Source organism: Thamnophis sirtalis, unplaced genomic scaffold, assembly GCF_051295495.1.
Source record: "Thamnophis sirtalis isolate CommonGarterSnake01/CBP01778 unplaced genomic scaffold, rThaSir2_p1.2 scaffold_11, whole genome shotgun sequence".
Classification (NCBI taxonomy): Eukaryota; Metazoa; Chordata; class Lepidosauria; order Squamata; family Natricidae; genus Thamnophis; species Thamnophis sirtalis.
Window position 1 is genome coordinate 69,310,989 of NW_028261391.1, and position 22,911 is coordinate 69,333,899.

The 22,911-nt window shown below is 39.7% G+C and overlaps 1 protein-coding gene across 1 annotated transcript in view; it reads right to left on the reverse strand.

Moving 5' to 3' along the window:
* The window catches only part of TCERG1L (transcription elongation regulator 1 like), a 198,550-nt gene that overhangs the window by 64,163 nt on the left and 111,476 nt on the right, over window positions 1-22,911 (reverse strand). The window contains exon 5 of the mRNA XM_087725988.1: window positions 6,069-6,194. Coding sequence (XP_087582114.1) covers window positions 6,069-6,194 — 126 coding nt within the window. The remainder of the gene's footprint in view (window positions 1-6,068; window positions 6,195-22,911) is intronic.

Sequence of the window (22,911 nt, forward strand, 5' to 3'; positions counted from 1 at the left end):
TTTATGATGATCCGTTTAGCAACCAAAGACCTTTTACAACCCCTGAGGCACCACACATAATGACTGTACGGGGGAGAATCGGGATTGCATGGGTGCCTTGTTTAACAACAGCAACAACTTTAACGACCGTAATTCTGGGCTCTGTTGTGGTCGTAGGCCGAGGACTATCTGTATTAGGGAAGCTTCTTTGGATTTACCAAGGGGGGCACTTCCCAGACACCAATCTGTTCTGTCTAGGTTGCAGGCATTCACATTCAGACACAGTTGCTATGGGGTCAAGGAGATAATAGTAGACAAGATTGTAAATCAGGGTTCCGTACAAAAGGATCTTGCCTGAATGAATCTGTTTGAAGTCTAGGCTGCCATAGAAGTCAAGTTGATTGTCTGCCAATCCAATACTCAGAGATTTATAAGTAAACAGAGGAACAAGAATCACAAACTGGGGTTTCAGATGGTTCTTTCCAACCAAGATTGAACACCTAGCAGCTACATAAATCTGCCTGCGCACAGCTGGCTGCAATTATTCAGGCCGTGCCCTTTGCCTAGCGAGAAGGCTCATCGACTGCCATTGCTCTGCTGGCGGCTGCATGTATCAACGTCTGATGCTGATGATCGTCATTGTCTGGCTGCTCCAGCTGATTTAGGAGATGCCTATGATTGCTCAGCCTTCCCTGATGAATTGTGGCTTGAAGATTCCCGAGGCTGAGCTGGAGCAAGATTGCCAGGATCAGAGTTTGAATCCAAATCCTGGCCCCTGACACACACCCATGAGAGAACAGAGTAGAGGCCCTTTTTCCTAATTGGAAGTCCTCGTGGAGATGTCTATTTCCTGTACCTATCATCTAGAAAGCAATACTGGTCCAAAGCATCGTGTCCTCAAGACTCAAAATTCAGAATAGTCCAAGACTACTCCCCAAGACCATTATAGAGCTGAACTAGAAATGGCTGGGCGGGCTCATTGGGAACAGTTTGGCCCAATCCAATGTGTTAGCAATAGCAATAGCAATTAGACTTATATACCGCTTCATAGGGCTTTCAGCCCTCTCTAAGCGGTTTACAGAGTCAGCATATCGCCCCCAACAACAATCCGGGTCCTCATTTTACCCACCTCGGAAGGATGGAAGGCTGAGTCAACCTTGAGCCGGTGAGATTTGAACAGCCGAACTGCAGAACTGCAGTCAGCTGAAGTAGCTGGAGTGCTGCACTCTAAGCACTGCGCCATCTCGGCTCTCTGTTGGGCTACTGAATCCAAGAAAGACATTCTCCGCAGAAATAATTCTATAATTATTGCTGTGAGAAGCAGACAAGATTTTAACTTGATATATTGATATGCTGGTACTCTTCCTTCCTGCTGATTTTTGAACTCCACCCTTTCCTTTCTACCCTCTATCCCGATAATCAGTATGTAAAAGCTAAGAGGGAAGCTCTGGGTGTGATTATATTGGCTGGACAAAAGGCTGGAATGAAAAGGGTCTGTAAATAGCTCTACTGAAGGATTAGCAGTGACGGAGAGAAAAACAGTCATGTTGGAACACACAATTGTCTGTATATCACGTGAGATGCTATCAAAGCTGCCCAAAATGCATCTATGGTTCAGTTTCTTCCAGATAATATCACCTTCAAGTCTGAATCACTAATCATAAATTTCCAAACTTTAAATAACATAAATCCATCTCAAAAGTGCTGCTTGTAATACTGGATTAAAATAAGGTTTAGGTTTGGTTTCGGTTTCATTTTATTTATATGCCGCCCTATTCCCAGCGAGACTTAGGGCGGCTCACAAACCCAAGGGGGGAAGGGAAACACAAAAACTACAAATACAAGCATTTAAAAATAACCAACAGACACACAAATTGAGAGGGGAAGGGAACTCATCGACCCCAGGCCTGCCGACACAGCCAGGTTTTAACGGCTTTTCGGAAGGCCTGGAGAGAGGTGAGGGTCCGAATCTCTGCAGGGAGTTCATTCCAAAAACTCCACATAGCCCCCCCGCCCCCCCCAAAATCCCTTATTCTACAATGACCTAGGAAATCAGGGGAAAAAATGTGTTTCTCAGATTCTACTAAATGTACCCAATCACCAAAAGGTACAGCAAAGGAAATATAGTATATTTCGTTCCTATAAACTGTTCCTGATTTCCAGAATGGAATTCTAATTACGGTAACAATTAAACTCAATCCCCCCCCCAAATTGAACCATGTCAAAACTTTATCTCTAAAGCGTGTATTTCCACCACATTAGCCCAGATGCTAACAATATTGTGGTCATAGTTTCTCTAGCAAAATACTTTGTTTTGTTAACTTGCAAAAACTCTGCAGCAACTGGTAGAAAAAACTTTACCTGAAGACTTGGGCACAGGATTAGGCAAGGTATCTACTAATGAGGCTCAGCTGCAAAATATGCAAACAGAATCAGGTGTCCCTATTGTTTATGTCTGAAAAGGCTCTTTTGCATTCCCAATGCATTGTTTCAGCTGGTACGCTAACATTCTGGTTTGAGACAGGTGCAGCTTTTTATCAAAGCAAGAGGAGGAGAGTATCTTAGGATGCATAAGACATTGAATGTGGTAGAGTCCAATCTAAACTGAAAGGGAGGAGGAGCAGCATCCAAAAGGACTGAAATTCAGACTCTGCTAAATCCAGTCATTAACTAATCTCAGCTAAAGCGAGTTATCCAGAAGATTTTGAACTTCTGAATTCCGCATCAGTGTCACAACAATTGCAATGAGTGAAAATATATGTCTACTGCAAAACATGAATGGAGGCTGATGTATTGGCCCTGGAATTAGGAGTGGCCATCCCTGGTAAGAGTGAAGACATCTCAGGATTTTATGACACAGAGATGACATGCATGTGTGCTATGTGCCTGATAGAGCAGAAAGAGATGAATAAACAAATGTTTAAAGGATGGTGTAAGTATGGGTGGCCAAGTAGGGGTGTGTTGTGGCCCGCGGCATCCAGCAAAGCTGACAGCAGATTCAGACAGTGAAGAGGTTGTGGAAGAATATGGGCCAGTCCAGAGGTGGGTTCCTACCAGTTCGCACCTATTCGGTAGAACCAGTTCGTCAAATCTACCGAACCAGTTAGAAGAGGTTCCACCAGTGGACCTGGAAAGCAGGACACACCTACAGAAGAGGTTCCCAAAAATTTTGAAACCCACCACTGGGCCAGTCCTTGGGGCTGAGGAAACCTCAGGAGAGGGCTCTGTGTTGGAGGCAGAGAGGGAGCTAGACAGCAGTAAGACAAAGGAACAACTGGTGCCTGTCTCCGTATGCGCATACGCACAACTGCCAGAACACAAGAACAAGTAAGAAAGTAGGGTCAACTTGGGAGTAAAGCCACACCTTGGAGGTGATTGGCTCCTCCCATAGGAAACAAAATAGGAGTGAATGGGGAGGGGGCTTTTGCAGGAAACATTTTGTTCCTTCTCTAGTTTTAAGAGTGGAAAGTTCTGTTTGTGACTGAAAGAGACTCTGTGCCGAGTGTTCCCTTTCTCTTCGTTTGGAAACTAGTTATCTGGCAGCTCTCATCTGGCAAGCAAGATGAGGTTCGTGTTGATAAATATTCCTCTGAAAGACTGTTTGCCAGGCCTTGCTGACTGTGAATGAAAGGAATTTACAGTTGTGTAAACAAAACCAGGACCAAGACTCTGCTTCATGCTTTTTAAGGAAGCCTGGATCAGAACAGGGTTCCTCTGTCCTTGGTCCCTTTGAAGCCGGGACTCTGGAGTACTCCAATAAAAGAAGCTAAAAGCCATCCCTCCTGGCTTCAGAATCAGGCTAAGGCCCATTATTGGGAACAACAAACTGTGGAATAGAACAAATTAATCTATTCATCAATTCACCATAAACTACTGTGAATAGAGAACCGGCATAGAAAGTTGATAGCAATATCAGTAAAGTGTTTGGAGTGATATTAATGGTTTTATGCATTCATAAATTTTATGAGGAACAGGAATATGAGATACACTGAACAATTCAAATAATATTTGGCTAAGAGTTACAGTTCCTTGGAATTAGAGTTATTGACTAGGAGAAAAATTAAACAAGAGGATACTGATTTCATTAAGCTTGTTGATTTCCAACGTGAATTTGGACAATGTATTTGTACAATGTATTTGTCTTATTCTACTATTGTTTTTATATAAACAATATTATATAATCAATGTGTTCACAAGACACACTGAAATGTGTCTGAAAACCCATAATTTAGCTTAGTATATTGCACAACAAAGCCTAGCTGTATATTTAATTTATGCCTCATTTACAGAACTGGATAAATTGAGTAAATCATGACCAGACTGATATCAATGTGTCCTCTGAAGATACTCAAGACTTTGCTACCAGCTTTTATATTAGATGTTATTGTGGGTTGTTGTGTTTTTTTAATGGTATGCTTTTTCCCAGGTTTTGACAAAAAAATGCACCAGAATAAGTGCATTGAGCCTCTTAAGCTGTTCTAAAGTTGTCCATAGGAGACAAAATATTGTAACCTACAAAAAAGTGTTTTAAGTTAGTATCTACTGCAGTCCTTGACTGATAGAGATTGAAAAACCAAACTATAGATCTTCCAGTGGAATAAAATTCTCCCTCTGAATTTAAGACAACTGCATCCTCTCTTGCCTAAGTTAATTAAAGCAAAATAGTTTAAACACGTGCGACATTCAGACAACTGCAAAAAATAACAGGTCCTGTCCAGGAAGTGTGAATTAGTTCAGTTTTATATTGGAATCTGGGCAGATTGGACATTTGAAAAATCACTAGTTTTCACCCACCAGGCTGCTACCTCCACATCTTGGTCCAGAGGAATAAAAACAAACCCTGAAATTGTGGAAAAGGTAAAAAGAGCTAAGACAATTCAGAGGAGAGAAGAAAAAAGTTTGGAGTTTGGAGTTTATTCAATTTATAGGCCTCCCTATTCCCCGAAGGGAGTCAGGGCAGCTGAACAAAAGCCAAGGGAGGGGAAATTAAAAGTAAGACAAAAACAATCAGACAACACAAACAATTTAAAAGCACAACAGACGCAGCAAATTCGAGTGGGGGGGGGGGGACAGCCAGGTCTTCATGGCCGTCTGGAAGGCCTGAAGGATAGAGAGGGTCCGAATCTCCACGGGGAGCTCGTTCCAAAGGCCCGGAGCAGCCACAGAGAAGGCTCTCCTCCGAGTAGTCGCCAGCCGACATTGGCCGGCAGATGGAATATGGAGGAGGCCTAATCTGTGGGATCGAATGGGTCTGTGGGAAAAAATTTCAGTGTGTCTAAATGGCAGCTGGCTAGTTACAGTCGGTGAGCCTGAAGACCAGAAAGACAAAGAAGGAATATGATAATATGATGACAAGTAAGACAGAAATAAGGCATCTCAAATAATTGCTCAGTCATCACAGAAACCATATAGATATATTCATTCCTGTACCATGATAACACGTTTTAGTAGAGATGTGGCTTCTATAATAGCAATAGCACTTAGACTTATATACCGCTTTACAGTGCTTTCCAGCCTTCTCTAAGTGGTTTACAGAGTCAGCCTATTTTCCTGAACAATCTGGGTCCTCCTTTTACCCACCTCGGAAGGATGGAAGGCTGAGTCAATGTTGAACCTGGTGAGATTTGAACTGCCAAACTGCAGGCAGCGGGTGATCAGCAGAAGTAGCCTGCAGTACTGCACTCTAACCACTGCGCCACCATGACTCTAATACTTCTGCTCTAATAAATAGAGGTATCCTTTTGCAACTGACATTTTAAGGACAGACTTTCAAAATGTTATCTTATTTATTAAAAGAGGAAAAAAGCCCACTTCTTTGATTCCAAGGTCTAAAAGGGGAGAAAAAAATAAACCATTCTGGAATAGACTAAAAAAAAAAAAAAATGAAACCTCCTCTGTTCTTCAATCGATGCAAATCCTACAACAGTTGCTGCCTACCCATGTTAGATTTAGTTCAATTGCAAAACGCTTCTGTTAGTAGAGGGTTTTTTTCATTACTGTACAACGTAGGAAACAATCTGGTTGAAATATATGCAAATACACAACATATGCTTTAGCGGGATAATCAGTATAGTGAAACATAAACACACCTGCTAATGTTGGATCCACCAAATTGGTTGCCATGAACGTCACAGCTGGTGATGAGATAGCCGCTACCCTGGTGACTTGAGCTGGCATCAAAGGATTCATGCGAGTTTCGAGTCTAGAGGCGATGCCTGCATACAAAAGAGAAGAGAAACGTTTGAGTTTATCACTACAAAAAGACAAAGATCCTGGAACTGAATGTGAGATTTAATCAGAAACCAAATGTTAACTATTTAGTAGGAGGGATTTGATTTAATGTGCAATTATAACTAAGTGCACAGCAAGAAAATCAAAATACTATCTACAGTACAACCTGCAGTAAAAAAATATATAACACTCAATGTAAGGCATTTGCTAATGCAATATAACAGTGCACAACCAAAATATAAATCTCTAGTGAATAATGAGAAAGAAGGTTCTTCCAGTTTCATAAAGGTCTTGCGTAAAGAAGCCCTTTTAACTTGACTTCTTTAAATCAAATGAGATTCAAGGGAGAATGGATTCCAGGAAGCTAAGTGGGGAAAGTCCTACAGTGTAAGGGGGCCATTTGGACATGAGGAAAAACTTAACACACAATCAAGCTGAACACATAGGAAAAATGAATTGGAATCGAGGTGTTCAAATAGTTGGCCTTGTATACACAACCTGAAAAGTCAAACATTAGGAATTTAAATGCATACAACTTCTTAATATTCAGCCACAATTGAGGCAGAAAAAAGAAACAGGAGCACATCCAGACAGATCTAGGAGGAAATTCTTCTGATATGAACCAGCGCAAGGACATCATAGTTAGAAAAGCCTACCTATCAACTATTAGCATAATCCAGGTATGACATCTTCAAGTGTGAACTAATGTTTTTGAAACAAAGAAGATATGAATGAATTCAATTAAAATATTAACATTAATGGCAACATTAGTGGTTTTATCAATAAAAGACTATTAGCAAAATATGAGCTGATAGACATAAGTTGGTCTAGTCAAGATTTTTTTGAAGAGTTGGAGATGCAAAGGATATATCTTAAAAAGAAGAAATGTGTATTAAATTAGATAATGTTTCTTTAAATAAATAGCTATATATGGTTTGCAAAGCATGTTGTTACCACAACAAGGGAAGGGAAGTGCAGAATAATACCTAAGAGCCTAACCTAACAATTTCTGTTTTAACTAAGGATTTCTGGATAAATTTATAATGCAGCTTTCAAAGTTTTCTAGATAAATATTTATACAAACTAAGATTTTCTACTCCATTCACTGCATTCTTGCAAGCAAAAACAAGTTAGAGATGAAAGCATAGCTGAAATATCAAAACACCACAAAACAAGTAGGTGCAGTGGCTGAACCTTTTGAGACCAAAAGTGGGTGTTTCTCAAGTCATATTTTTATAGTGAGACAAAGAACAAGAAATTTTTTTTACCTGACATTTATCTTCTCCATATACACAGGTAGCCCTACCTTTACAATGGTAACAGGACATATTTATATTGTTAAGCAAGGTGGTTTTGAAGTAAAATATCATTACTTGCATTACTTAGTGATCACAGTCCTAGCAATAGCAATAGCAGTTAGACTTATATACCGCTTCATAGGGCTTTGAGCCCTCTCTAAGCAGTTTACAGAGTCAGCCTATTGCCCCCAACAACAATCCGGGTCCTCATTTTACCCACCTCGGAAGGATGGAAGGCTGAGTCAACCCTGAGCTGGTGAGATTTGAACAGCCGAACTGCCGAACTAGCAGTCAGCTGAAGTAGCCTGCAGTGCTGCATTTAACCACTGCACCACCTCGGCTCCTTCAGTCTCCATTGCCATTGTAAGCAAGGTTCACAGGTCATTAAACAGCTCTATGAGATGATTACATTATACTCAACTTCCTTCTGGCTTCCCACAAGTAAAGCCAATGGGGAAGCCAGCAGGAAGTGGCAAGTTTTAGGCAGCTTGCAAGGAGATTGCCAGGCAGATAAGTGGCTACTGCTGGCTGAGAGAGGAACACGAGGGACCAATGTACTGCAAGTGAAACTAGACTTCATATGGCTGCTGCTGGGGTGTGGAATTGGGGGGGGGGGGAGATTTACTGAAGTGATTTACAACCTCCTTTGATTGTTTTCCCATTGACTTTGTTTCTGGGAAGCTGGCCTAGAAGATTGCAAATGACTATTCCATGAGTTTAGGATGCTGCAACTCTTCTAAGTGTCAGGCCAAGTACTCAGATGGTGATTGTATAGCCATAGGGGGCTTGGGATAGTGGAACTTCAAGGACCATGGCTACTACCAGTTGTTGAGCACCATCATAACTTTGAACAGTCAACTGAATGAGTGGTCGTTAAGCAAGGACACGTTCAACTTCACAAATGTATTATTCTTTAATAGCAAAAAGTATCCTTCAGACCTACATATGTTTTGGTTTTTTTTGCAGATGCTATTAAACTAGTTACTTTGAGTGTCAGGTACCAGTTCTAAACTAGGAAATTATTTTGACCCATTTAGATACCAGTTCCGCCACGGGTCATCCTTGACTTACAACCATTCATTTAATGACTGTCCAAAGTTGCAATGGGTGGGGGAAAAAAGTGACTTATGACTGCTTTTTATACTGCAAAATTCGTTTGTCCAAAATTCTGACTTTTGGCAACTGGCTCATATTTATGACGGTTGCCGCGTCTTGGGGTCATGTGATAATCTTTTATGACCACTTGATAAGCAAATCAGTGGGGAAGCCAGATCCATTTAACAACTGTTTTACTAACTATAGTGATTCAGCTAGTGATTAACAGCTGTGGCTAGAAAAGTCTAAAATGTGTCTGGGGAGGGGGTTGATTTATTGCTTAAGAACAGAAATTTGGGGCTCAATTGTCCTAAATTGGGAACCACCGGTACTTACATATTTGAAACATAGTTTCAGATTATCAGATGTTCATTTTAAGGAGACAGTGTCCCTATAAGACACACATCAGTATCTGAAAAGTGACTTATTCTACTATGAGCACAGGTAGCAGTTTTGCAATTAAGAGACAAAATACCTAACCATATTCATCTTTATATATGGCTCAGTTTTCAGTAATTAAGTCTCAGACTGAATATTTCACTGAGTCCTATTCACTTTTCTGCATTTCCCAAACTGGTTATATTGCAATAATAAAAAAAATAATAAAAGTCAGAATTAGAGAGTAATCTAAACATATCATTAAGTAGATAATCAATCCTTGCTTGCTCGACTCTACCATCCATAAAAGGCAAGTATCAGTTATGGGACTGGGATTAGGTTACGTAGAAGGAATGTTTAAATGTCCTTTTCTCCAGACAACAGTCCTAAGAAAATATAATAAATATTACGTGGTAACCAATCAAGTCCATATTTCTACACCTTTACACAATGTACGTAATTTAATTCAGAGCTAGTCATTTCATTGATCTGAAGAGGGAAACAAGTCGAATCTTAAAAATTCCATTAATTTCCAGCCCTCATTTAATAAGAATTTTCATTAACATCTGTTAAAACCTGGCTGTGTCGGTAGGCCTGGGGTTGATGAGCTCCCCTCCCCTCTCGACAGGTGTGGTTGTTGGTCATTTTAATATGTTTATTTTGTACTTGTATGTTTCCCCTTCCCGTTTAAGTTGTTCACCGCCCTGAGTCCCTTTTAGGGAATAGGGCGGCATATAAATAAAATAAAACTTAAACTTATGTTTTGAGATTGATATCTGTACTTTTCCTTGTTCATTGCAGCTCCAATTAAAAAAATAGACTAAGAATACCTCTCTGAAAAGAATCCAATGAATATGAAACAATATTAGTCATCCTGAATATGGTACAGGTGTTTAATCTAGGTATATCTTAGAAAACCATGGTTTGATTTTATATGAATGCTTTGCACATCCTTAGCAATTGTTCCTTAAATCTGTAGGCAAATGTTGCTTCCCGTGTATGCCAGAGACGATGTCATAGGGTGGGTATCTCAACAAGTCCTTTTCAATGTTTGGTCACATCTGCTGCCTTTCCATTCAGAATACAGATGAAGCAAGCTTTTAAAATGAAACTTCCCGAACTCTCTACTCAATCCTTTTCCTTTATCTTAGGTAAACATAAGGATGAGCCAGACTTCCTGTTTCTGAATTGCTTTTCAAGCTTTTGCTCTGACCCAGCTCATGTGCTTTCTGCTTTTCTAATCAACACTCTCTGCATGCACATTTTTTCCATTTGGTACTTGAAAAAGCCACGGTGACAAAAGCCAGCAAATGCATTTAGGCTACTTTTGTTAGCTGCGTTCCCCCCTGCCCTCCCCAACCCCCCCCAACCACTACAATGTAGAACTAACATCAGTCTGCACACGATTTCCACTGTAATGCGCTGTTTTTCCTCTCCCCTCTCCTCCTTAAAAAAGAGGGAGATTTTCACTCTTAAGTTGTGCATTCATTTCTCTAGTAGTATGTTCTGTACACATTTATTTACATTTTGTACTTGTAAGTTGTAAAAATTTGAAAATTCTAAATTTTCTAGTATTCAGGAGGGTTCCCCCCCCCCAGTATCCCTGCATATTTTTATGTAATATATTTTTCATCATTTCCTAGAGTCAAACCAGATTAGGTCAAATCCTAATCATAACCCTTAGCAATAGGTTGTATTTGTACCACTCCTTGATTTCAGTTCCAGTGCTGGGTCATTAAGATTAATATGTTTCTGAACATTCTCCTGTTGTCTACAGGACAGGACAGGACAGGACAGGACAGGACAGGACAGGACAGGGAAGGGAAGGGAAGGGAAGCGAAGCGAAGCGAAGGACATTATGGGGAGAGAATGAGGAGAGGGAAGAAAAAGGAAGGAACAGAGGCAGGCAGAGAAGGTTGATTGGTTTTCATGGGTCTTTTGCTCATTTGTGATAAAATGAATCACTGTTATCTTTAGAACAGTGTTTCTCAACCTTGGCAACTTGAAGATGTCCGGACTTCAACTCCCAGAATTCCCCAGCCAGCGAATGCTGGCTGGGGAATTCTGGGAGTTGAAGTCCGGACATCTTCAAGTTGCCAAGGTTGAGAAACACTGCTTTAGAAGATCAATTCCAATTGGTTTTGAAGCCAGCATCTGGAGTAAAACTTTTCATTTTATTAGGCTAATGTGTGCAATTGTCCAGTTTTGATGCTACACACCGTGCAAGTTGTGTTCTTAGAAAGGGGGGGGGATTCTTCTATTTAAGTAGATATCTGTGCTCTGCGCATGGGAATAAGAATCAGGAGAGGAAAAAGCTTCCTCTTAATTTCTGAATATCAAGATACAGAAACAGAAAGTGAAATGGGGGAGATTGCAGGGCAGCCCTTTCTGAATTCAGCATCTGAGTTATCCAAAAGAGAGAAAATGCTTTCTGCCAACTTTTCTTAAGCTGATGGGAAATTGCCGCGCCCCCAAAGTCTTGATACTTCGTCATTATTGGTTTCGCATGGTTAAGTCCACCACGTATTATTATTTGTCACATTTTAATACATTCTTTTTTCCCTACATGACAAGATAGGAACAAAATTCAGATGATCGATCAATATAATGTCAGGATTCAGATGTTCGAAACAATCAATAGAGGGAAAGCAAGGGCTTAATTCCACTTAAAAGGCTTGGATGGTTCAGACAAAATTTCACTTCCACACTAAGCCAAAAAATTAACTTGTTCTTTCTGAAGCAGTCTGCTTAATTGATACGATTTAAAACATTTCCTTCTTATTTATGTCATCTGTCAATATGGCGAGTCAATCAAATCAAAACAGCAATTATGTAAGTATGCAAATGGAATATATATTCTATACAATATATGAATTCAGATGAAATGGAGATTTGGATTTGATGGACATTTCCTTTCCTGATGGTCCATTAAAGCAGTGTTTCTCAACCTTGGTGACTTTAAGTCCCGTGGACTTCAACTCCCAGAATCCCCCAGCCAGTCCAGTCCAGCTGGCTGGGGGATTCTGGGAGTTGAAGTCCATGGGACTTAAAGTCGCCAAGGTTGAGAAACACTGCATTAAAGGTTTACTCATTAACCTTGTTTCCATCATTGCTCTTGACTTCCTCCATTAGCCGTAAATATGGAACAGACCTTTTTATATACAATAAGAGCTTTTACGTATCCATGGCTTTTTTTAAGGGTTTATTTATTTTTATTTTTTGCACAGTTCTGTTTGGAAAATGACATTTCGCAATGATTTCTTTTTGTATGGAGAATGGCTTTGACGCATGTAGAAAACACATTTTTTTTCAGTCATTTTCTTTTAATAAATTGTTATCCACAATTCACAAATAATGAGGGGGAATAAGAAGGAAGTATAGCATTTTAATGCTATGTCGCACTTAAAAAAAAATGTTTTCATCTTTTATAGCAGTCAAAATGGGAAAAAAAATAAAGCTCACAAAAGCTACAAGGATGAAGGAAGGAAAACAAAGAGATTGCTGATAAAAGCTAGCAAGCCATAAAACAATCTATAATCAGTCTGTGATCGGGGGTGATGGAGACTTACATGAAAAGAAGCAGGTGCCTAAGAGAGAATGTATATTTATATTCAATTTAACAGGACAAATCTATGATTCTGTTATAGCAGAGGCATTGTGCTGTGAGTTCATCTAGATGAAATCTGTATTTTTATGAGAATGTTATGCGTCCAAGTAATAAACCAGAAGACAAGCATCAAGAATAACAAAAAAGATTGTGAACCACAATTTTTACTATCATTGTCATTAGCATTTTCACCAAAATAAATCATATTGCCCACTCTTACCATGTTACAAGGATACTTGAGTTTAACGCATACATGTATGAAAAATAAATAGTACTAGGCAAAAAAACATGTTTCTCATGAGTCCAATAATAGTTAATATGTGGAGGGGGGGGGTGTTGCTTTTTAAAATAATTTTTTTTAGAGATGCAAAATAAATTTATATAGAGTGAACAAAAGGAAGCAGGTGACAGAAGGTGACAGATAATAATGTATGTAAAATTGATTAGTGAAGATGTCATAGTAAAATTAGGTAGATGGATGGATGGATGGATGGATGGATGGATGGATGGATTGGATGAATGGATGGATGGATGGATGGATGGATGGATGGATGGTGTTCTGTGCCCTTAGCAAGCATTAGAATAAAATCAAGTACTTTTTACTAACAACTGCAATTATGCAAAACTTCACTGCAATGCTAGTAGCAGAGAAATTGGTAAGGAGAAGAATCAGATCTGCCTGCACAATGAGTAAGAAGTGGCGTTGTGGGCTCTGCATGCGAAGCAAAGCAGACGAAATGAAAAAGGAAAAACAACAACGTGACCTACTGATTCAATTGCAGAGATTCTGCGTAAGGGATGTTATTATATCTCTTCTTAGTCAGAATCAAAGGTAAGGAATGATCTTTACTACTGTGAATGCTCTTCTGTTGTAGCACAAGGGATTCTCCAGAGATAATTGGGGAGCGCAAAAAGAATATGAAAGAGATTCTTGGTTCAGATAATTTCGCATCTGTAATTCTACAGGTCCAAGTTAAGGATTCTTGTTTGTTCTGAGTGATATTAGAGATGAGACAGAAAAGCCGAGCCAATGGTTCATTCCTAGATGTGGCAGATTCTCATTTAGACTTGAATGTTCTCTAATCGGCATACATTAAAATGAAATTTTAATGTATGCCGATTAGAGCCAAGGTGGCGCAGTGGTTAAATGCAGCACTGCAGGCTACTGCTAGATCAGCAGTTCAGCGGTTCAAATCTCACCGGCTCAGGGTTGACTCAGCCTTCCATCCTTCCGAGGTGGGTAAAATGAGGACCCGGATTGTTGGGGGCAATATGCTGACTCTCTGTAAACCGCTTAGAGAGGCCTGAAAGGCCTATGAAGCGGTATATAAGTCTACTGCTATTGCTATATTGCTATTAAATTTCATTGCATACAGCTCTCAAAGGGTCTCTACCTCTACATGAACATGACAAAACAAATAAATAAATACAAAATTATGCATGTAGCCACATATATTATATGACACGAAGGAAAAGCACAGTCTAGTTCGGATGTTTACATGTACATCAGAGGTGGGTTCCTACCAGTTCGCACCTATTCGGTAGAACCGGTTCGTCAAATCTACCGAACCGGTTAGAAGAGGTTCCACCAGTGGACCCGGAAAGCAGGCCACAACTACAGAAGAGGTTCCAAAATTTTTTGAAACCCACCACTGACACACACACACACACACACACACACACACACACAGACAAACAGACTGACAGAAAGAAAAAGAAAGGAAGAAAGAAAGAAAGAAAGAAAGAAAAAGAGTGAGAGAGATGAAAGAAAAAAAGAAAAAAGGGACAGAGAGACAAAAGGAAGGAGAGAGAGAGAGAGAGAGAGAGAGAGAGAGAGAGAGAGAGAGAGAGAGAACACATGGCTGGGCAATCCACTCCCACCAGGTCACATGGCCGGCAAGCCACTCCCACAAAGGAGGCCACACCCACAGAGTAGGTTCCAAAAAAAATTGAAATTCACCACTGATGTACATGGTGAGAAAAACAAATATTCCGAGTTTACCCGACAGATGCCCATGGGGAACAAAGCTGTTATAGAATCTGGTAGTCCTGCAAGAAATATTTTGAAGCCTCCTCCCAGAGGGGAGCAACAGAAACAGACCACAAAGTGGGTGTGTGGGTTCTCTGCCAATGCTTTGAGCTCTAAGCACATAGCGCTTATAAGCAGTATTCTGAATAACAGGAAGCGAGCCGCCTATAATCTTCTCAGCTGTCCTTACCACTCTCTGTAGGGACTTTCTGTCCGAGGCACTGCTGCCACCCAACCAAAAGTGATGCAATTTGTTAAAATGCTCTCTCAATCGTGCCTCTGTAAAAAGTGACCAGAACAGAAGAAAAAAAGATGTCCTCTCCTCATCCAACGTAGGAAATGCAGACGCTGGTTTGCATGCTTCCCTAAGGATGATGTGTGGAGAGGCCAGTTCATTATTTGAGCTTCTCTAAAAGGACATCTGAAGCTTAGCTACTCAGAGCAGAAACCAGCAATAAGCGCCTGATGAATTGGATTCGGCAGTTTCAAAATAAGAATAATCAAAATATATACACCAAACCATGGCAGATTCAACACCTTGATGTCAAAACTTTCAATGGCTGTAGGAAACAATATGACATCATTGAGTTTGGTAAACCTACTGAGGTTTAATATTTGTTCTAACCTGGAACTGTCTGTCTAGAAACAGAAGCATCATTTCTTGGCTGAATGTCACAGCTTTCTAACATAGGTTTGCATTGTCTCTTAGTGAGAAGCAATCCCGTTGTTTTTGAGTTATTTATTTCCATCCCCTCAGTCTGGCTGTGTTCAGCCACTGTTTGACATTTACAGAGGGATCCAGTTTGGCTGCGGGGGGGAAAATAGCTGGGTCAACAGCCCCAAAGAGTATATAAATCAGCCTCTGGTTTAATGGGTCTGACATTCACATTGAAAGACGGCATGGACAAATTCATTGACATAAAAGTTGAATGGAGTTGAGGGATCTTGGTTCACTGTTGCTTGCGAGCAGCCTCACTTTTGTAAGGATTTGCCTTGTTAAGGTACCACTGCTATTGCATTTAATTTGCATGCTGTGCCCTCATGTAATTAATATAATACATCATAGCATTGCACTAGAAGTCAGACTACAGAGACAAGGAAAGAATGCTATTATTCTCATGAGTGAACTATAACTCATTGAGATTTATTTAAAGATTCCATAATTAATGGGCCTTTTTCCAAAAAGGATTCAAATTCACAGTGGAAACTATGATTCCTGAGCTATTGTTTACAATAATACTCATTAACATGAAGCCAAGAACAAAACAACAACATGACAACATAAATAGAACAAAGGAAAGCAGCACAATTTTCCTCCCTATTCTATGCTTGCATTTTATTTTCTGGCTTCAATACAAAATATTCACAATTACAAAACTGCCTTATTCCTATTGTGCTCCATTTTTAAACTAGCTTTATATTTAATTTGCATTATTGTGTTAGACATAATAGTGATTAGCTTCAGAAAGATACCTGGCAATGAGAAATATGTTTTTAATTGTCTGTTTACATTTAAATTAATTTAGTTTTGTTTTTAATACATTGTAAATATTATAAGCTGCTCAGGGTTTCCAGAAATGGAACAGTATACAGTATATGCCATGAACAAATAAATAAATAAATAAAATGAACGTTGAATTATTCAGATAAATTAAAAGCATATTTCTCAAAACAAAAAAATAAATTCCCCAAAGAACAGAATATTTGCTTTTCCATAACCTTTAACATCAAGTAAACTTTGGCAATAACAACTTTTATTGACATTTTAAAGCAACTTCTTGCTTTAAAAAAACAATAATTAATATTGTTTTAATATTCATTTCTTTCATTTCTACACATTAATCTTGTATGAATAATGAACTGGTTTGGATTAATTCGGAGCACTGAATTGATTCTACAAATCAAATTAACAGATTGATTTGATTCATCAAAGTGAATCATGTCCACCCAATTCAGTTCTGTTGGAAAGCTTTCCTAGCATCATAACACATATTATAATCATCTGAATTAGCCAAATGAACTGAAGTTAAGTCCACTTTGAAAAATTGTTCCCAATATATACAGATATCCAAATCAAATTTGATTGACTAAATTCTAAATTATTTGAACATTAAACTGAAGTGATTTTCCAAATTATTCCAAATGTCTAATCTAAATTGATCCCGATTTGCCCATCTCCAATAAAAATATTTATACCATTTTTTTTTTACAAAAGCTTTTACTTAGTTTATCAGGAGCCATGAAATCTTTTTTAGAAGAAAAGAAATTTTTAGTCACTGTTGTGCTACTAATGATGGGAAATATTATTGTTAACCATCAAATTATGTTTGCATTTGATATAGAGAAATATAATAACCCATTACAAAAAAAGAATCTTCATAGGATCACAAGCAAAGTGGCATATTATTTGGGCAAATAGGAACTGGTTTGTTAATTCAGACGCTCAAAGAACTGAAGCCATTATTTCACAAATGTATAGAAACATTTTCTTTATAGATTATTTCAGGTGCCAAACGTAGCATCAGTAATAGTATACTTGACCTCAAATGATTATCATAAATGGCAAAATTAGGTTTAGGTTTATTGACATTTGTCCCTAGGGACTCTGGGCGGCTTACAGGCAAGACAAGGGGATAAATAAAATTTAAAATAAAAATACAATTTTTAAAAATTACACAATATACATACTACTTAGAGTGGGGCTGGCTACTAATCAACAGCCCTAGGCCTGCAGGAACAGCCAGGTCTTAGTAGCTTTACGGAAGGCCGGAAGAGTAGTGAGGGTCCGGATCTCTACGGAGAGATCGTTCCATAGGGCTGGGGCAGCAACAGAGAAGGCCCTCCCCCCGAGGGAGTCGCCAGCCAACATTGACCGGCCGATGGCACCCGGAGGAGGCCCAATCTGTGTGATCTTATCAGTCTTTGGGAGGTGAATGGCAGGAGGCGGTCTCTCAGGTAGCCAGGTCCTAAACCATGTAGGGCTTTAAAGGTAACGACTAGCACCTTGAAGCGTGTCCGGAGACCAATGGGGAGCCAGTGCAGCTCGCGGAGGATAGGTGTAACATGGGTGTATCTAGGTACACCCATTATCGCTCGCATGGCTGCATTCTGGACCAACTGCATCTTTGAGCACTCTTCAGGGGCAGCACCATGTAGAGTGCGTTACAGTAATCCAGTCTTGAGGTGACGAGGGCGTGAGTGACCATCTGAAGGGCCTCCCGTTTCAGGTAGGGTCGCAACTGGTGCACCAGGCGAACCTGGGCAAAGGGCCCCCTGGTCACAGCCGACAAATGATGTTCTAACATCAGCTGCGGATCCAGGAGGACTCCCAGATTGCGAACCCTGTCTGAGGGGCGTATAGTTTCACCCCCCCCCCCAGGCTAAGAGATGGAATAACTGGACCATCCTTGGGAGGGAGCATCAATAGCCACTCAGTCTTGTCGGGATTGAGTGCAAACTTGTTCGCTCCCATCCAGACCCTGACAGCCTCCAGGCACTGGCACATCACTTCTACTGCTTCGCTGAGTTGGCACGGGGCATTACATACTAGTGCAGTTGCACAGTCAGCTTATTTTTATATGGAAGAAAGTTTTTAAGGGGTTGTGCTATAAACAAGGGTACCATCTCCAAGCTCAAAAAATATAGGTGACTACTATATTAGAACAATATCTCTTTGCTGCTATTGATTGCTTGTTCACAGTTTTGAGGCAAAATAAGTCCTATAAATTATAACTGTTGTGGCCCGGCAGGAGCCGTTGGAGCTGCCACCAGACTCCGACAGCGAGGAGTCTTATGAGTCGGCCCTGGAGGATGTGGAGGACCCTGGACAGGGTTCCGACTCCAAGCAGGGTGCAGAGGGACTGGTTGGCCACCAGGTGGTGCCTGAGCCTTGGATCAGTGGGGAGGAGACAAGAGTGAGTGATCCAGAAAACACCTGTGAGTTGTTCCGGGATGCACGCCGTCGAAGGGCTACTTGGCGTCAAGAACAACTGCGTAATTAGAGGAGGTGATTACGCTCAGCTGATGCTCATTAAGATCCTCTCCTGATTATAAAAGAGACTGCTTGTGCCACGCCCTTCTGCAGAAGTCAACGTTAGGGACTAACGAGAAACAAAGTTGGCAGGCTGGACTGCTGCCAGAGTTTGTTTGGATTGCTGCCAAGGTTTGTAGGACTTGCTGCCAGAGTGCTTATCTCTTTGTTTATGTGGCTTTCAGCCAACGAGAGTCTGGACTGATTAAAAGAAACCTTCTCATTTATGTTGGTTTCGGCTTTCGTTCCTGGACAGAGGAGGGGGGGTCTGAACAGATAACTATGCTAGTCTAAGCAACCATCATGAGGTTTAAGTCACCGGCATGAAGATTATAGTGTTTAAGTTGTTTGGGGGTTGAATCTTTTTCTCTTTTTTTACTTTGAGAAACTATGAGCATAAGACATTTGTTTTTCTGTGCTGCGTTGTGTTTTTACAGGAGATGCGACAAGGCTAAAAATATCTTTCATTCTAGCAATGTCTAATTACTGTTTTTATTTATGTATTTGAAAAGCCTTTGAAGTTTGGTGGCCATTTCTCATGCAATTAGCATCACTGACACTCAGCTGTATAAACCAGGATAGATAAAGGTTAAATTGCTGCTCAAGCAATAGAACAACAAATAATGGTTACTTCTAGAGGATCCTTGTTTGTAAAACATATTGGAAGCAACCTTCATAATTTCAAAATGTTGGGAGCAATCTTCCACCTTCAGACAAATCGAGCCTCTTTGAGCAAATTAATTTTGATTTCTGTTACTCTGTTTACCTGCTTTACAGTGTCAGAGTTCTATATTTCCAATTATTCTGTCAAAAGTACAGCAATTGGTTTTCAAATCAAGCAATTTATAAAGAAATAAAAATGAGCCAGTGTGTTAACCAACTTAGTCTTTGCACTGAAATCAGCTGTATGTGATATTACCAGCAACATGAAGAGTTCAAGGTTTTTCTTTACGAGATAAATATATATTTTTCATAATGATACATTTGGTACTTAACTCAAGATCAGTAGTTGGTCAATCTGTCATTTCTTACTCCTCCACCACTATGTTTTTTAAAATGTCAACTTCTCATGATTTAATCAAAATTTCCACAGCCCAAATTCAAAAGGAATAACTATTTCCAACATATGACTATACCTACTGTTAGGTAAGCTCCCCGTTAGGAGAACGAGTGTGTGCAGAGAAGCGTAGTGAAAGTGGTGTGGAAGAAACGCATAAACCAGCATATGGAAACACTGAATTGTAAAAACAAATAGTATTTTACTTCTGTGGAAATAGAGGTATCCAGAGTCCCGTTCATACACGGTTAAGAGCCAAGGTGGCGCAGTGGTTAAATGCAGCACTGCAGGCTACTGCTAGATCAGCAGGTCAGCGGTTCAAATCTCACCGGCTCAGGGTTGACTCAGCCTTCCATCCTTCCAAGGTGGGTAAAATGAGGACCCAGATTGTTGGGGGCAATATGCTGACTCTCTGTAAACCGCTTAGAGAGGCCTGAAAGGCCTATGAAGCGGTATATAAGTCTACTGCTATTAAGACAGTCAGTCATCAACGTTCTCAGTTAAGGTGTGATCCAACAAACACAGTCCAGTATCATATAATCAGTTCAGCAAACAAAGTTGCTAACAGTAGCAAAACTCACAGTAATTCACGCTGAGCAATACACGACACATCTACAACCAGTATCCAAGATCAGCATCTAACAATCAGAGAGCTAACAGTCATTCTGGCTCCATCTTATGGCCGCTTGAGGTAACAGCAACCAATCACATTTACAGCAGTACTTAAAGAAACAGTACTACTATCGCGCTGGCCCCACAAGTCAATCGTACTGTGTTGTTGTAGAGTTATTTTTCATTCAGGACTCTGACAGCCCAAGGATAAAAACTGTTCTTCAGACTTTTGGTGCCTATGCTTCTATATCTCCTTCCAGATGGTAGGAGAATAAAGAATGGGTGTGTCGTCCCTGAGGATTTTCCTCACTCTCCTAAGGCAGTCATCCCTAGTGATCTCATCTAGTGGAATCAGGGAACAGCCCACAATGTTTTGTACTGTGCTCACCACCCTCTGTAGTGTCTTTCTTCCCTCGGCTGGCAAGCCAGCATATCACACCGTAATGCAATAAGTAAGGACCCGTCAGTTGTTGTTCCACTTTGTTTTTTCGCAAGACCCTGAGGAAGTGGAGTCTCTATTGATCCTTTCTGGCCACCTGGGTCGGGTTGATTTTCCAGGTGAGATCTTTGCTGAGAAGATACTTTGAAATGCATCTTTCGTTTTCCCTAGATTTATTTTAAATCCTGACACTTGACCATATTGGTTAATCATATTTATTAAGTTCATACTAGATTCCTGCAGTTGGGTTAATATTATAACCAGGTCATCTGCAAAAGTACACACTCTATATTCTTGCTGCCTAATCTTAATTCCCTTTAGGCCCTCTGAGCCCCGTATTTTATTCAACAATATTTCCAAAGTTATAATAAACAGTAATGGGGACAAGGGACAACCCTGTCTTGTACCTTTTTCAATTTGAAAAGAATCTGTTAAACTTCCATTAACTATAATTTGAGCTGTTTGCTGTTGATATATTGCTTTAATTGATGGTAAGAAACGTTCTCCTATTTGCATTTTTTGCAGTGTTTTCAATAGGAATTATCAATTAACTCGATCAAAGGCTTTCTCAGCATCCAGAAATATGAGTGCGGCAGGAATTTGGTTATTCTTTCCCAAATATTCTAGTGCATTAACGATTAATCTTACATTACTTCTCATTTGTCTCCCTTGAATAAAACCTGTTTGATCATTATGAATCAATTGTTGAATAACCAACATTAACCTACTTAGTAAAGATGCATCTTTCAAGGTCCACATAACTTAGAAAGGTGGGGATGATGGGATCTGATGTCTGCTGCCCTATCTTCCAGAGCCTCCCAGTCCTGGCTACGTGTCTTGCATGCTGGGAATTTTCCCTTGCTATCTGTGGATGTTGCTATGCAATCCAATCCGCCTCTTTTCAGATAAAGACCCACAACCTTCTGTGGGATTTGCTTATAAATATATCAAAGAATATAGCCTTAAGCACTCTTGTTTATTAAGCTATATTTCTGTCCATTTCAGCCACAATAGCAAATAATGACAATTTGCCCAAGGCTAAGAAATAAGTGAATGGCTGCCCCTGAATCAGAGTCTGGCTTGGACAGTTATACTTTATTGCTTCCTTATATAGAAATAGCACTTTTTCAATGGGGATTTACTTTGATGCATACATGGGAAAACAAACTGGGTAACTCTGTCTCTTTAAAAAAAAAATACTTATAAAAGGTTCAAATGATTCCTTTTAGCTTATTTTTTTTAATGGTTTAAAAGTCAGAATGAAAACATCAATTCCACATTGAGGCGTCTTCTTTCTTTTCCATCATATTCCCTGAAATGGCCATTTTACATGCAACACGGAAAGCGACATAGTCATTTCCAGAAATACAGAAGACAAGATAAGGTTATCTGGAACGGTTTGATATTGCTCTTAGCGCTCTACCTTTTTAAAACAACACACAGGCACACAAACAACGGAAAGGCTTCCTGCCCATTTCATACATTAAAGAAAATGTAGTTTCCCCCTCTCTTCCTCCTTTGGGCAGAGAAAGTTCAAGGCGAGCTACTTTGCTTCTAGCTTTTGCTTTTCAATTCTTTACATGTTGGGGATATAAAAGAACCAGTCTTCTTTTTTTTTTTTCATCTGGAGTACAAATGCTGATTTGTAAGTGAAGTCAGCAGATCCACCTTCAAATAAAAGATTATAAAACCTGGTGTTCAAATCCAGAATGATCGCTATTGTTAACAACCACCACTTCATTCAAACGGAAACGATTCACGTTTCCTGGTAATTGAATAGTTTCTTGGTCCTTTTGTTCCGTTGCTTAAATTAAAAATGCATAGAGGAATATATTAGAAATGAAATGTTACAGTATAACTGCTAAATATTACAGAGATTTAAATTTATGGAATAATCCATGCTGGTTTCAAGTAAGAGCCATGAATTTTAAATTGCGAATGCTACTGTGGTTTTTGGGGTAGATTTACTGTTAAGACACCCAAAATACAATATAAAAGAAAAGGGAACATCTTTTATTTGAGTATCTCAGTTTCTAACAGTCAAATCTATTTATTTTTGCTTGATTAGGTTGCTAAATCTGAATGTAATTCTTGGATTAATAACTCAAATGACTTGCCACTGTTATGGGATAGAGAAGAGAATTTAACAAGACACA